This window comes from Sus scrofa, chromosome 5 (assembly GCF_054392235.1).
Source record: "Sus scrofa isolate SSC_HxYL_T2T_F1_AM1 chromosome 5, Sscrofa_HxYL_maternal_Yorkshire_Landrace_v2.0, whole genome shotgun sequence".
NCBI lineage: Eukaryota > Metazoa > Chordata > Mammalia > Artiodactyla > Suidae > Sus > Sus scrofa.
The window spans coordinates 42615187-42629662 of record NC_139387.1 but is presented as its reverse complement, the minus strand read 5'-3'; the positions used below and the strand labels follow the sequence as shown (position 1 = coordinate 42629662).

The 14476-nt window shown below is 39.2% G+C and overlaps 1 protein-coding gene across 2 annotated transcripts in view; it reads right to left on the bottom strand.

The window, feature by feature from the left end:
- Positions 1 to 1317: 1317 nt before the first annotated feature.
- The window catches only part of GLIPR1L1 (GLIPR1 like 1), a 33278-nt gene continuing 20119 nt past the window's right edge, over positions 1318 to 14476 (bottom strand). For both annotated transcript variants that reach the window (XR_014845421.1, XM_085025095.1), the window contains 2 exons: positions 1623 to 1649; positions 1318 to 1534 (listed from right to left, as the gene is read on the bottom strand). Coding sequence is in view for 1 of the 2 variants with exons in the window: in XM_085025095.1 (XP_084881221.1) it covers positions 1443 to 1534; positions 1623 to 1649 (119 nt within the window). In the remaining variant the exon portion in view is untranslated. The remainder of the gene's footprint in view (positions 1535 to 1622; positions 1650 to 14476) is intronic.

The window sequence follows — 14476 nt, the reverse complement described above, 5'->3', positions numbered from 1 at the left end:
GGCTGCTGGGAGATAAAGGAGCACTTCCCTAGGGCAGCCAGAACTGGCAGGACTGCCCCCAATGGAGGCAGACTTCCCTTGGCCAGGCAGAACTTGCTCTGGCGTTTCTGGGCCCTGGAGCTCTTCCAGGGGGCTGGTGGTGCTGGGTGCTGCTCTGCAGGGGTGTAGCCCCTCCAGAGGGTGCACAGGCCAGGGCAGGGAAAGCCTCTGGGGTGGTTGGCTTCCTGCGAGTGGTGAGGCCAGCCCTCCGGGATGGCAGGCGGCCTCAGGTCAGGTGCGCATGATGGGTGGGTGGGGGGGGATGCACTGGGAGGCACTGCTCTCTGCTAGATGGCAGGGAAGTGTGCTCGCTGGGGTGCAAGGAGTATTCTGGGCTGCCTGCCCCTCCTCCTCCTCTCCCCTCCCCAACACTGGCACCTTGTGTCTCCTGTGGTTCCAGCTCTTCTCCCAGGTTCCCTCTGTTGGGGCTTTCCAATCCCCAGCCCTATATTAGCATATTGCTCCCTCCACCCACAACGCACCTCTTGCTAGTCTCCCAGGCTGTCTCCACACTGCCAACCTGACCAACAGGTTTCTTAGTCCCCCAGGTTGTCTCTGCACCACCAACCCTAGCCTGCTCCCAGGGACTAATCTCCAGAGCTGAGGTCTTGGTGCCCAGCTCCCACCCGAGCATCTCGGTTTTTGGTGATTGTGCCAGTAGTTCAGATGATCTGTTCGACCCACACTCTGCTTTTCAGCTCTTAGACCTACTGCTGCACTCTTCTCGGCATCTGGAGATCCCTCAGACTCAGTTGATCTTTCCCTCGATTAGGTGACTTTCCAGGGTGTGGGTTCCCTTTCTCCTTCACAGTTCCCTTTTGGGAGCACCCGTTGGTCCCGAGTCCCCTTCTCTCACTCTCCTCTTTTCTCTTGTTTTACCCAGTTATGTCATGAGATTCTTGCCATTATTGGAGGTTTAAGTTCTTCTGCCAGCGTTTAGTTGCTGTTCTGTGTGAGTCGTTTAACATGAAGATTTTTTTTTGCCATGTTTGTGGGAGAGGGCGAGCACATCCCCTTATTCTTCGCCATCTTGCCTTCCTCTCGCTGATGGAATTCTTAAAGGAAACTACTGGCATATAAGGAAAATATCCAATATCTGAAATGTTTAATTCTTTAAGTCTACTGTAACTAAAATGACAATCTAGAATATTAGAAAAAGGACTATATTGCTACATGTAAAAAATTTTTAAATCACTTTAAGTTTTTTTTATACTGCTACCTTTTTTCTATATGACAGAACATCTTTTTGAATTAAAAACAGACATTAACTTTAGATAATAGGTAAGAATTTAGAAGTTTTAATAATTAAACAGATGTTAGTTACATTTACTGATTTAGTTACATTTAGATGTTTAGTTACTTTGTTGCCATATCTGAGAATTTCACTTTTATTTAAATGACAATTAAAATATTCTCAGAAGAACAGAAATTAGGTACAGTCGACTACATGCTGCCAGCTGAGGTGCTATCCCTTCTGGATTCCAATTTGGATATGCTGTCAATAAAATGCAATAGTTAAGAGCTGAATTAAGTTTCAAGGAGAGGAAGTAATTGAATCAATACTGAAATATTTTGGTACGTACATTGAAGTTTATCAAGGTCTTTATTTTCTAAAATAGAAAAAAATATAAAATTAAAATCATTCACTTGCTTTTCTGGCTTTTTAAATAAGATAATCAACTTAGGAAACTTAGCTTAATTTTTTAATTTAAGAAAATTAAATCTTTCTCAGCCAATCCCAAATTTGCTTAAAAATCTGTATGATGCCCCCTTCCGCAATGTCACGTCAACAAATATTTCTAGAATATCTCTCATACTGAAGGCACAAGTGTCTGAAATAGACAAAACTATGTACAGCAGTTAACTTTATTTTTGGCACTCTGCCATAGACCTTAAAGTCTCCTACCCCACACCCCCAAAATAATAATTCCTTCATATTGTGCCTGGGTACCAGGATTCTGCAGTTTGTTAAGAATTTAGTTCATTTATATTTATTCATTTACTTATTTTTGAGTGTTTACTATGTATCAAACATGAATCTAGGCTTTGGATATAATGGTTATCAGGAAAAAATAAAGTTATTTTCCTTACAGAAGAGTAAGAGGAGAAAATCTGTCGTTAATTTTAAAATTGAATAAATAAATAAAAGTGAATAAAAAGTATCATTTCAAAGAGTGATTATTGTGAAGAAAAAAAAGGTCAAATGATAGAAAATAATGAGGAATTTAGCTCTGATAATAGCTAAAATTTATGAGAACCTATGTTATTTGAGTCCCAAATCACTCTGTATAGTTTATTATACTTAATTCTCTTCTTAATCTCCTGAGTTAAGCCATCTGATTCCAGGCCTATACATTTAACCATTATGCTATATCTCCTGCCCCTCAAAAAGAAAGTAAAAAAGATAAAATTTGGCTTTCTATAGAAATTTATCAGTAAAAGTTAAAAGTCATAGGATTTAAATAAGCAGAATATATCAGATATAGCAGAGATTAAAATGTAAGAGAATGTCATTAAAACTTGGATCAAACAAAAATTTGCGAATTCCTTCCTCCAAACCTGATATCACATAACACTTAAGGAAATTAACTCAGTAATTAAACATCTACAAAAACACACACCAGAACGAAATTACAGAAAATTGCTCCCAAACATTCAAAAAATAAATAATAAATAATTTTGGTTACATAAATTGCAACCAAAATATTAACAGAAGTAATGTTCCCAAATTTCAGTATCTATTATACAACCTTGAAGTCAAAATCATATGAGGAGAAAGGAAGAAGGAAAATTACAGGCCAATCATTATTCTGAAATTAAGTGTAAAAATTATAAGTAAAATGTTAAGAAGAATCTAGCCATCTATGAAACTTGATGACAAAATTGGATTTATCACAGGAGTGAAAAAATAGTTTAAAATTGGATTACTGAGCTATCACTTAACTCCCAATACCTATATGAAAATATAAATCTCACTGGTTAAATTGTATTCATTAAATATATAAATAAATACAGCTTTTTTACATCAAAAGTAGTTCAAAAAAAGTTTAAAAAATAAGAGAAACAATACACAAAATGGAAACAGAAAGTAGAATATGTAAAAGGCAGATTATAAATTTTTTTAAAAAACACCATATAATATGCTTACATCTTGGCATTACCTTGAAAATGTTAATGGGCCAATTTTATAAAAAAATTATCTTTACTCAAAAAGAAATTTAAAGCACAGGTAATTTTTTTATATTTTATTTTTTCCCACTGTACAGCATGGGGGCCAAGATACACTTACATGTATACATTTTTTTTTCCCACCCTTTGTTCTGTTGCAATCTGAGTATCTAGACATAGTTCTCAATGCTACTCAGCAGGATGTCATTGTAAATCCATTCCAAGTTGTACCTGATAACCCCAAGTTCCTGATCCCTCCCACTCCCTCCCTTTCCCCCCAGGTGGCCACAAGTCTATTCTCCAGGTCCATGATTTTCTTTTCTATGGAAAGATTTGTTTGTGCTGTATATTAGATTCCAATTATAAGAGATATCATATGGTATTTGTCTTTGTCTTTCTGACTTATTTCACTAAGTATGAGAGTCTCTAGTTCCACCCATGTTGCCATAAATGGTAATATGTCGTTCTTTTTTATGGCGGAGTAGTATTCCATTGTGTATATATACCACTTCTTCCGAATCCAATCATCTGTTGATGGACATTTAGGTTGTTTCCGTGTCCTGGCTATTGTGAATAGTGCTGCAGTGAACAGGCAGGTGCATGTGTCTCTTTTAAGTAGAGTTTTGTCCAGATATATGCCCAAGAGTGGGATTGCGGGGTCATATGGAAGTTCTATGTATAGATTTCTAAGGTATCTCCAAACTGTTCTCTATAGTGGCTGTACCAGTTTACATTCCCACCAACAGTGCAGGAGGGTTCCCTTTTCTCCACACCCCCTCCAGCCCTTGTTATTTGTGGACTTCTTAATGATGGCCATTCTGACTGGTGGGAGGTGGTATCTCATGGTAGTTTTGATTTGCATTTCTTTAATAACCAGTGATGTTGAGCATTTTTTCATGTGCTTGTTGGCCATCTGTATATCTTCCTTGGAGAAATGTCTATTCAGGTCTTTTGCCCATTTTTCCATTGATTGATTGGCTTTTTTGCTGTTGGGTTGTATAAGTTGTTTATATATTCTAGATATTAAGCCCTTGTCCGCTGCATCATTTGAAACTATTTTCTCCCATTCTGTAAGTGATCTTTTTGTTTTCTTTTGGGTTTCCTTTGCTGTGCAAAAGCTTGTCAGTTTGATTAGGTCCCATTGGTTTATTTTGGCACTTATTTCTGTTGCTTCAGGAGAATGACCTGAGAAAACATTTGAAAGGTTGATGTCAGAGGGTGTTTTGCCTATGTTCTCTTCTAGGAGTTTGACATTTTCTATTCTGTTCCATTGTTATGTCTGTCTCTTTTGACACCAGTACCACACTGTTTTGATGACTGTGGCATTGTAATATTGCTTGAAGTCTGGGAGAGTTATGCCTCCTTCTTGGTTTTTGTTTCTCAGGATTGCTTTGGCAATTCTGGGTCTTTTGTGGTTCCATATAAATTGTGGGATTGTGTGTTCTAGTTCTGTGGAAAATGTCATGGGTCATTTGATAGGGATTGCATTGAATCTGTAGATTGCTTTGGGTAGTATGGCCATTTTTACAGTATTGATTTTTCCAATCCATGAATGTGGAATATCTTTCCATTTCATTACATCTTCTTTAATTTCCTTGATTAAAGTTTTATAGTTCTCGGCATATAAGTCCTTTACCTCCTTGGTCAGGTGTATTCCCAGGTATTTGATTTTTGGGGGTGCAATTTTGAAAGGTATTTTTTTTTTGTATTCCTTTTCTATTATTTCATTGTTAGCATACAGAAATGCGACTGATTCTGCTACTTTGCTGAATTAATCAGTTCAAGTAGTTTTTGGGTTGAGTCCTTAGGGTTTTCTATGTATAGTATAATGTCATCTGCATACAGTGACAGTTTTATCTCTTCTCTTCCTATTTGGATGCCTTTTATTTATTTTGTTTGTCTAATTGCTGTGGCTAGGACTTCCTGTACTATGTCGAATAACAGTGGTGAGCATGGGCATCCCTGTCTTGTTCCAGATTTTAGTGAGAAGGATTTCAGTTTTTCTCCGTTGAGTATTATATTTGCTGTGGGTTTGTCATAAATGGCTTTGATTATGTTCAGGTATGTTCTCTCTATACCTACTTTGGTAAGCATTTTTATCATGAATGGATGTTGGACCTTGTCAAATGCTTTTTCTGCTTCTATTGAGATGATCATATGATTTTTGACTTTTCTTTTATTAAAGTGGTGTATGACATTAGTTGATTTGTGTATGTTGAACCATCCTTATGAACCTGGGATGAACCCTACCCGGTCATGGTGTGTGATTTTTTGGATATGTTGTTGGATTCGGTTGGCTAAGATTTTGTTGAGAATTTTTGTGTCTATATTCATCAAAGATATTGGCCAATAGTTTTCTTTTTTGGTGGCATCTTTGTCTGGTTTTGGAATTAGGGTGATGGTGGCCTCATAGAATGTCTTTGGGAGTATTCCTTCTTCTTCAACCTTTTGAAAAGGTTTAAGGAGGATGGGCACCAGAGCCCCTTTTGTATGTTTGGTAGAATTCACCTGTGAAGCCATCTGGTCCTGGACTTTTATTTGTAGGGAGTGTTTTTATGATGTGTTGAGTTTCATTTCTAGTGATCGGTCTGTTCAGTTGGTCTGTTTCTTCTTGATTCAGTTTTGGCAGGCTGTAAGATTCTAGAAAGTTGTCCATTTCTTCCAGATTGTCAAATTTGTAGGCATATAGTTGTTCATAGTATTCTCTTATGGTTTTTTGTATTTCTGCAGTATCCATTGTGAATTCTCCTTTTTCATTTCTAATTTTGGTTATTTGAGTTCTTTCTCTCCTCTTCCTAGTGAGTCTAGCCAGGGGTTTGTCAATTTTGCTTACCTTTTCAAAGAACCAGCTCTTGGTTTTATTAATTTTCTCTATTGTTTTTTGAATCTCTATTTTATTGATTTCCTCTTTGATCTTTATAATTTCCTTCCTTCTGCTGGCTTTAGGTCTTTTTTGTTCTTCTTTTTCTAATTTGTTTAGGTGGAGGGTTAAGTTGTCAATTTGGGATCTTTCTTCTTTTTTGAGGAAGGCCTGTATCGCTATGAGTTTCCCTCTGAGCACTGCTTTTGTGGCGTCCCATAGATTTTGAGAGGTTGTGTCTTCTTTATCATTTGTTTCAAGATATTTTTTAATTTCCTTCTTGATTTCCTCATTCACCCATTGGTTTTTCAGTAGCATGTTGTTTGGTCTCCATGTAGTAGGTTTTTTCTCATTTCTTTTCCCATGGTTGATTTCTAGTTTCATGGCATTGTGGTCAGAGAAGATACTTGAAATAATTTCTATGCTTCTAAATTTGTTGAGGTTAGCTTTGTGTCCCAATATGTGGTTGATTCTTGAGAATGTTCCATGCACACTTGAGAAGAATGTGTATTCTGATTTTTTTGGATGTAGTGTCCTGAAGATGTCAATTAGGTCTAACTTTTCTATTATTTCCTTTAGGATCTCTGTTGCTTTATTGGTTTTCTGTCTAGAGGATCTGTCCACTGACGTGAGTGGGGTGTTAAAGTCTCCTACTATGATTGTATTCCCATCAATTTCTCCCTTTATGTCTGTTAATATTTGTGGTATGTATCTGGGTGCTCCTGTATTTGGGGCAGATATGTTGATGATAGTAACATCCTCTCCTTGGATGGATCCCTTAATCATTCAATAGCGTCCTTCTTTGTCTTTCTTTATGTCTTTTGTTTTAAAGTCACTTTTGTCTGATGTGAGTATTGCAACTCCTGCTTTCCTGTCATGTCTATTGGCATGAAATATCTTTTCCCACCCCTTCACTTTCAATCTATATGTGTCCTTTGTCCTAAGGTGAGTTTCTTGTAGGCAGCAAATGAAGGTTTTTGCCTTTTTATGCACTGAGCTACTCTGTGTCTTTTGATCGGAGCATTTAGTCCATTGAAATTTAAGGTGATTATTGATAGATTATTATTTATTGTCATTTTCAACCTCATGTTCCAGTTGATTTTATGGTTCTTCATTCTTCCTTTCTGTTTTTGGTTGGATGGTCTTCGGTTATTTTCTGCTTGAGTGTTTTTGTTTTTTTTTTTCATTTTTTGTGAATGCAATGTTTGGTTTTGGATTGTGGTTGCCCTATTTCTTAAGTATGCTATCCCTTTGCTATAATTGTGTGTTTTCGCCTGATGGTCCTGTAGGTTCAAACATTTCATTACTATACTGAAATTAAGTAGAGAAACAAACAAAGTGTCTATTTATTTCCTTACTTCCCTTGCCCACATTTTATGATTTTGATGACTCTTTTTTTTCTTTTAAATTTTATTTTGTTTAAAACCTGTTCATGATTAATTCTGGATGCTGGCTTATTCGAGTGACTGCTCTCTGATTGTGGTTTCCTCAATCCTCATTCTTCCCCCCCCTTTTTTTTTGTTCCTCCCTTTCTTTCCTTCCTTTCTTTTTGGTTTAGAGAAGCCCTTTCAATATTTCTTTTAGCCTGGGTTTTGTATTGGTGTATTCTTTTAGCTTTGGTGTTGGAAAAAGTTTTTATTTCTCCTTCTATTTTAAATGATATTCTTGCTGGATAGAGTACTCTACGTTGAATATTTTTTCCTTTTAGCACTTTAAATATCTCTTGCCATTCCCTCCTGGACTGTAGAGTTTCTGTAGAGAAATCAGCTGATAACCTTATGGGGGTTCCCTTATAGGTAACATTCTGCTTTTCTCTTGCTGCCTTTAGGACCCTCTCTTTGTCACTAACTTTTGCCATTTTTATTATAATGTGTCTTGATGTGGGTCTATTTGAGTTCAACTTGTTTGGGGCACTCTGTATCTTGAACTCAGTATCCTTTAGATTTGGGAATTTTCCAATGATAATTTCTTCAAATATATTTTTTATTATAATGTGTCTTGATGTGGGTCTATTTGGGTTCAACTTGTTTGGGGCACTCCTGTATCTTGAACTCAGTATCCTTTAGATTTGGGAAGTTTCCAGTGATAAGTTCTTCAAATATATTTTCCATCCCCTAATCTTTTTCTACTCCTCCTGAAATTCCTATTATGTGTAGATTGGCCTGCTTTATATTATCCCGTAGGTCTCTTATGTTTTTTCATTTGGTCTTCTGTCTGCTGTCCTGATTGGGTGATTTTCATTATTCTATCTTCCACATCACTGATTCGTTCTTCTGCATTATTCATTCTGGTTTTTACTGCCCTTAGTTCAGTTTGTATCTCTTTAAATGAATTTTCTAGTTTTTCTTGGCTCCTCCTTATATTTTCTAGTTCCTTTCTGAGGGTATCTGCATTACTGTTCATACCTTTTCTTAAATCCTTCAGTATTTTCACTATTTCTCTTTTGAACTCCAGGTCTGTCAGACTGCAGAGATCTGTTTCATTGTTGACTGCTTTAGGTGAGTTCTCCTGTTGGTTTAACTGGGGGTGGTTTCTCAGCTTCTTCATCTTGCTTGTTTTCTTTTTCCTGGTGGAGTTGTACTCTCCATGGCCAGGCAGTGTTTGCCTTGGCACTGCTGTGGAATGTTTCCTGAGGGCTGGCATTGTTGGTCAGTCTTCTTTGAGGCAGCATGGCTTTTCCAGTGGGTGGGCAGGGCTGCTAGGGTCTCTCTGAAGCAAAGGAGGACTTCCTGAGGGCAGACAGGACTGAGAAGTCTGCACCACGATGGAAGCAGGTTTTGTTCAGCTGGGCAGAGCTTGCTCTGGTGTTTTTGGGCTATGGGGCTCTTTCAGGGGGATGGTGGTGCTGGGCAGCTGTTCTGTGGAAGTGCAGCACCCCCAGGGCTGGAGCAGCTAGCTCCACTGAGAACCCAAGAGGCTCTTCCCCAGGGCAGCCCGACTTGGAAGGACTGCCTGAGAATGTAGGCAGATTTTTCACGGCCTGGCCAAGGTTGTTCTAGGTTTTCTAGGCTGCAGGCCTTTTCCCAGGGGCTGGTGGTGTTTGGTGTTGCTCTGCGGTGGTGTAGCCCCTCCAGAAGGCAAGCAGGTCAGGGCAGGGAAAGCCCCTGTGGTGGTAGGCTTCCAGCAATTGTTGAGGTCAGCCCTCTGGGATGGCAGGCAGCCCCAGGTCCAGCATGTGCAAGTGTGAGGGGTAGGGGGTGGAGGGATGCACTGGGAAGCACAGCCTTCTGATAGCTGGCAGGCCAGTGAGCTTGCTTTGGCATGGAGTGTATTCTTTGGTGGCCCACCCCTTCTTCTCTCCCCTTCCCAACACTGGCGCCTTCTCTCCTGCAGATCCAGCTCTTCTCCCAGGTTCCGTTTGATGTGGCTTTCCACTTCCCCGCCCTTAGTGTATTGCTCCCCCCACCCTGCAACGCTCTGCTTTCTAGTCTCCCAGGCAGTCTCTGCCCCTTCAAACCTGACAGACTGGTTCCTAGACCCCCCCCAAGCAGTCTCTGCCCTGCCCTCCCTAGCCCCTCCAGGGGACTAACCTCCAGAACCAAGGTCTCAGTGCCCAGCCCCCACCCAAGCATCTCAATTTTTGGTGACTGTGCCAGTATTTCAGATGATCTGTTTGGTTCTCGCTCTGCTTTTCAGAACTCCGACTTACTGCTGCACTCTTCTCTGCATTTGAAGATTCCTCTGATTCAGTTGATCTTTCCCTCAATTAGGTGACTTTCCAGGGTGTGGGATCCCTTTCTCCTCCACAGTTTCCTTTCGGCAGCGCCCGTCCAGTTCGGATTCACCTTCTCTCACTCTCCTCTTTTCTCTTGTTTTACCCAGTTATGTGACGAGATTCTTGCCATTATTGGAGTTTAGGTTCTTCTGCCAGTGATTGATTGCTGTTCTGTGTGAGTTGTTTAGCCTGTAGATGTGTTTTTTTTGTTGTTGTGTTTGTGGGAGAGGGCGAGCGTGTCCCCCTACTCTTCTGCCATCTTGCCTCCATCACAAGTAATTTTTTAAAAGTTTCAAAATATTATCCCCATGACAGTTTCCAAAAAGACAAAATAAAGGAAAAAACATCCTTTGATATAGCTTACAGCATTAAGCCATTAAAAGAAAAAAATGGGATCATTTCAAGAGATGCAGACCAAAAAAATTCTGATAAGATTAAACATTCATTCAAGATAAAGCTCACAGCAAAATAAGGAAAAGAGAAAACTTCCATAACCTGCCAATGAGGAGTTATTAAAAAAGCAGATATGTATAATGTTGAAACATTGTCTTTAGAGTCGGGAATAAGAGAAGGATGCTACTACTATAGCTCATGTTCAGCATTGCACTAGAGAATTCACTGACTATTAATAAAATAAATGACATATAAAGACTAGAAAAGAGAACAAAAACTTGCATTTTTTACAGATAGCATGATTGTCACTATAAAAAATCCAAGAGAATCAAAATATTAGAAATAATAAGGGAATTCAGAAAGATTCTGAGATAGCAATGTAATTTGAGATTCAAGACCTCTACTGAGAAAACTTCAAAACTTAAAAGATGTTTTAAAAGATCCAAATAAGCAATCTGTATTAATAGAAATAGCCAATGCTGTAGAAATATTATCTTCCCAAATTTATCTATAAATTCAATGAAATTCTAACCAAAATTTCAAGATCTTCTATGGAATTGATAAGCTTATCCTAACATTAATTTGCAAGGGCAAAGGGCCAAGAATAGTCAACTAATTTCTGAACAATTTGGAAAAGGAACAAGTTGGGGGAATACCTTCTACCAAGTATCAATGCTTATTATAGCCTTGGTAGCTTAGCTTGTGTGGTGCAGTCTTGAAGACCCACTGTTTAAAGCTCCAGGATGGAATAGTTTGTGCCAGAAAAAGCTCTCATCAAACATAACTAGAAAACCCAAATAAAATATAACAAAAACAATGTTTAAGAGCATCAGAGATTTGCAAAAGCAACAAAGACTGGAGGGTCCAGATTTCAGAGCAGGAGATACAGAAAGAGGTGGGCTGATGGGATGAAAGCTGCTCTTTCCTTGGGCCCATTTTTTGATTCTAGGCCCAATTCTAGGCTGAAAAACCAGGCTGTGTTCAGGAAGAGGCCACTTTTAGGGAAATGGAGACACCAGGAGAGATTTGGTTGGCTTTTCAGAGCTAGAGATAAAATTAAAGAATTGAATAGTTCAAGATCCAGGTGGGAGATGGAGGTGGAGGAAATGAGCCCAAGAAAGGCCTATTTTGTCCTAAAGCTATTTGTTTAATTTTACAGCTGTGAGGAGCAGGAGGCTAAAATCCTGGACTGAAAGTCTTTAGAAATGAAAGCAGATTTTTCAGTAATTTCTGTGTGCTAAAGCAATAAGGATTGGAGTTCAGAATCCACTAGGTAAGGGCAGCAATGAACACACCAGTATCCCAGTGGAAAGCCTTAGAAGTCTATACTCTTGCAACAAAGCAGAGGTAGACCACATCTTAGGTAAATTCTAACCCAGCCTTGACTAAATTGTGTTTGGATTATGGTGAAACACCTTGCTTCCATCTCTTCAGCAGAGGAAAAAGTAGAAGTCTACATTTTTGTCTCACATAAGTTGTTAGGTGTTTAATAAAAACTTATTAGGCACAACAAATGTTTCCTTGATCTACTGCTGTGGAACATACGTCCAAAACATAATGGCTAAAAACAGTAACAATTTATTATTATTTCTCACAACTGCAAGATTACCTGGGTTGGCTGGTTCTACTAGGCCAGTTCCCTACAATATCTATGTTATCAAGGTACAAGGACATGGTTGCATTTAGCTGGAGCTCAGTTGGAATTTAAACAGAGAGATGATCTCTCTTCTTACAGAGCCTTTTTTCTTTTTAAGGGCCTGCAGTATATGGAAATTCCCAGGCTAGGGGTGGAATTAGAGCTGTAGCCTGTAGAATTGGACCTGTAGTCTGTAAAATCAGAGTTGCCAGCCTATACCATAGCCACAGCAATGCAAGTTCCAGGCCATGTCTGTGATCTACGCCACAGGTCATGGCAACACTGGTTGCCACTGAGGGAGGCCAGGGATCAAACCCACAGTCCTCATGGATACTAGTTGGTTTGTTACTGCTGAACCATGTGAGGAACTCCTTCCAGGGCCTTTTCAATGTGACCTCTTCAGTAGGAAAGCATGGATTTCTTGATATGCTGGAAAGCTTTCAACAGAGCAAAAGCCAAAGCTGCCAGGTCTCTTAAAGGCTGGGCCCAGAACTGGCACAACATCAAGTTTTTATTCAAGAGGAGAAAAACTTGTCTGGACTTCTTGATGGGAGGAGTGTCGTGCATGGAGAGGAGGAAGGAACTGGTGGTGGTCATCTTTATGGATAATTCCCCAGGCCAAGAAACAGAGCGTGTTACCAAAACTGAAAGAAAAAACAATCTTGAAACTAGAAGCAGGCTCATGGGTGATCTGGATGTTGGAGATTTTAAAAAGGAGTTGGAGTATTTGAGGGTGGTGATGATGGAGCTTACTGTGTCAAACTAAAAATCTGGTAAGAGAAAGAGAGATAAGAGCCAGATCACACTTGGACTTGTTGGCCTCATGGCACAGAGTCAGATTTTCCTTTAGTTGCAATAAAAAGGAAATGAGAAATTTTTAGAGAAGTGATTTGATCTGATTTTCTTTGTGTAAAACTCCTTGGGATAGAGTGGGAGGAGAAGTGGGGAGTCTGCACTAGTTCAGGCAAGAAAGGGCAGTGGTTTGGATACTGGGCAGGAAGGGGAAGAGAAAAAAAAAAAGTGTGTCATTGTTTTCTTTATATCCCTTTGACTAGAAAACAGTAGTATGCAAATAAGAGGTACACAGTAAATTTAATTTTTAGAACACTTGGATGAAGTCTGATATTAGAGAGACCATACATCCATTCATTCTTTAACTGAAGTATGACATGAATAAGGAAACATGAATACCTCATATTTGGAAAGTTTGATGAGCTATTTATTACAAAGTGATAGAACCGAGCACCCAGATTAGCATAGCATAAGTCCAGGAAGTCCTTCAAGTTAGTCTAATTACTAACTCCTCTTTCCTTTCCAAAGTTAACCATTATCCTGACTCCAAACCTAGATTATTTTGTCTGTTTTTTTGGACTTTATTAAATGGAATCATTTAATATGCATTATTCTTTTGTGGCACCACATCTTTAACAATTTTCAAATTATCTCCTCTCTTCAACCCCCTTCACTCTGTCCTCAATCAAGAATTTATACTTGGATTTGACCCCTAGCCTGGGAACCTCCATATTCCATGGGAGTGGCCCAAGAAATAGCAAAAAGACAAAAAAAAAAAAAAAAAAAAGAATTTATACTTGGGAGTTCCCGTCATGGCGCAGTGGTTAACGAATCCGACTAGGAACCATGAGGTTGCGGGTTCGGTCCCTGCCCTTGCTCAGTGGGTTAATGATCTGGTGTTGCCGTGAGCTGTGGTGTAGGTCGCAGTCGCGGCTCGGATCCCACGTTGCTGTGGCTCTGGCGTAGGCCAGTGGCTACAGCTCCAATTCGACCCCTAGCCTGGGAACCTCCATATGCCGCGGAAGCAGCCCAAGAAATAGCAAAAAGACAAAAAAAAGACGAAAAAAAAAAAGAATTTATACTTGTCCTTGAAGTTCCCGTGTGGTGCAGTGGGTCAAGGATTGGGCATTGCCACAACAGTGGTTTAGGTTGCTGCTGTGGTGAAGGTTTGATCCCTGGCTGGGAAATTCCATGGGCAAAATATATATATATATATACTTATCCTTAAAAAGTAAGTTGTACACAGAATTCCTCTTGTGGATCAGTGGTAATGAGCCTGACTAGTATCTATGAGGATAGGGGTTCAATCCCTGGCCTCACTCAGTGAGTTAAGGATCTGGCAATGCCATGACCTGTGGTGTAGTTCAAAGACATGGCTTGGATCTGCTGTTACTATGGCTGTGGTATAGGCCTGCAGCTGCAGCTCTGAGTCAACCCCTAGCCTGGGAACTTCCATATGCTTCAGGGTGGCCCTAAAAAGACAAAAGAAAAAAAATTTAACTTTGTACTGAGTGCTCATCTGCTTTGAGAATCAAAAATTAATACTTTTACTTAAAAAGTCTTTGTCCTGAGACCCAAAAGCTGATGATGGAAGAAAAACATTTTAGTTTTAAATCACAATTAATTTGGACATTGATTAATGTATTATTTCTGAGCAAGACAATATCTTTACAATTAATAAAAAGAGGTGAAAGGGAAGAAAATGCAAATAAGAAAAATATGTCAGCCAGTAGTTACTTTGAGTGTAAGCAGCAAATGGAATCAGTTATGCCTTGCTCTTTCCTGTCCTTTAGCCTGAGAGGGAAAATAATCAGTGAAGAAAGGAGGGATCATTTGGATTTAAATATGATTATTTATGACAAATCACCATATA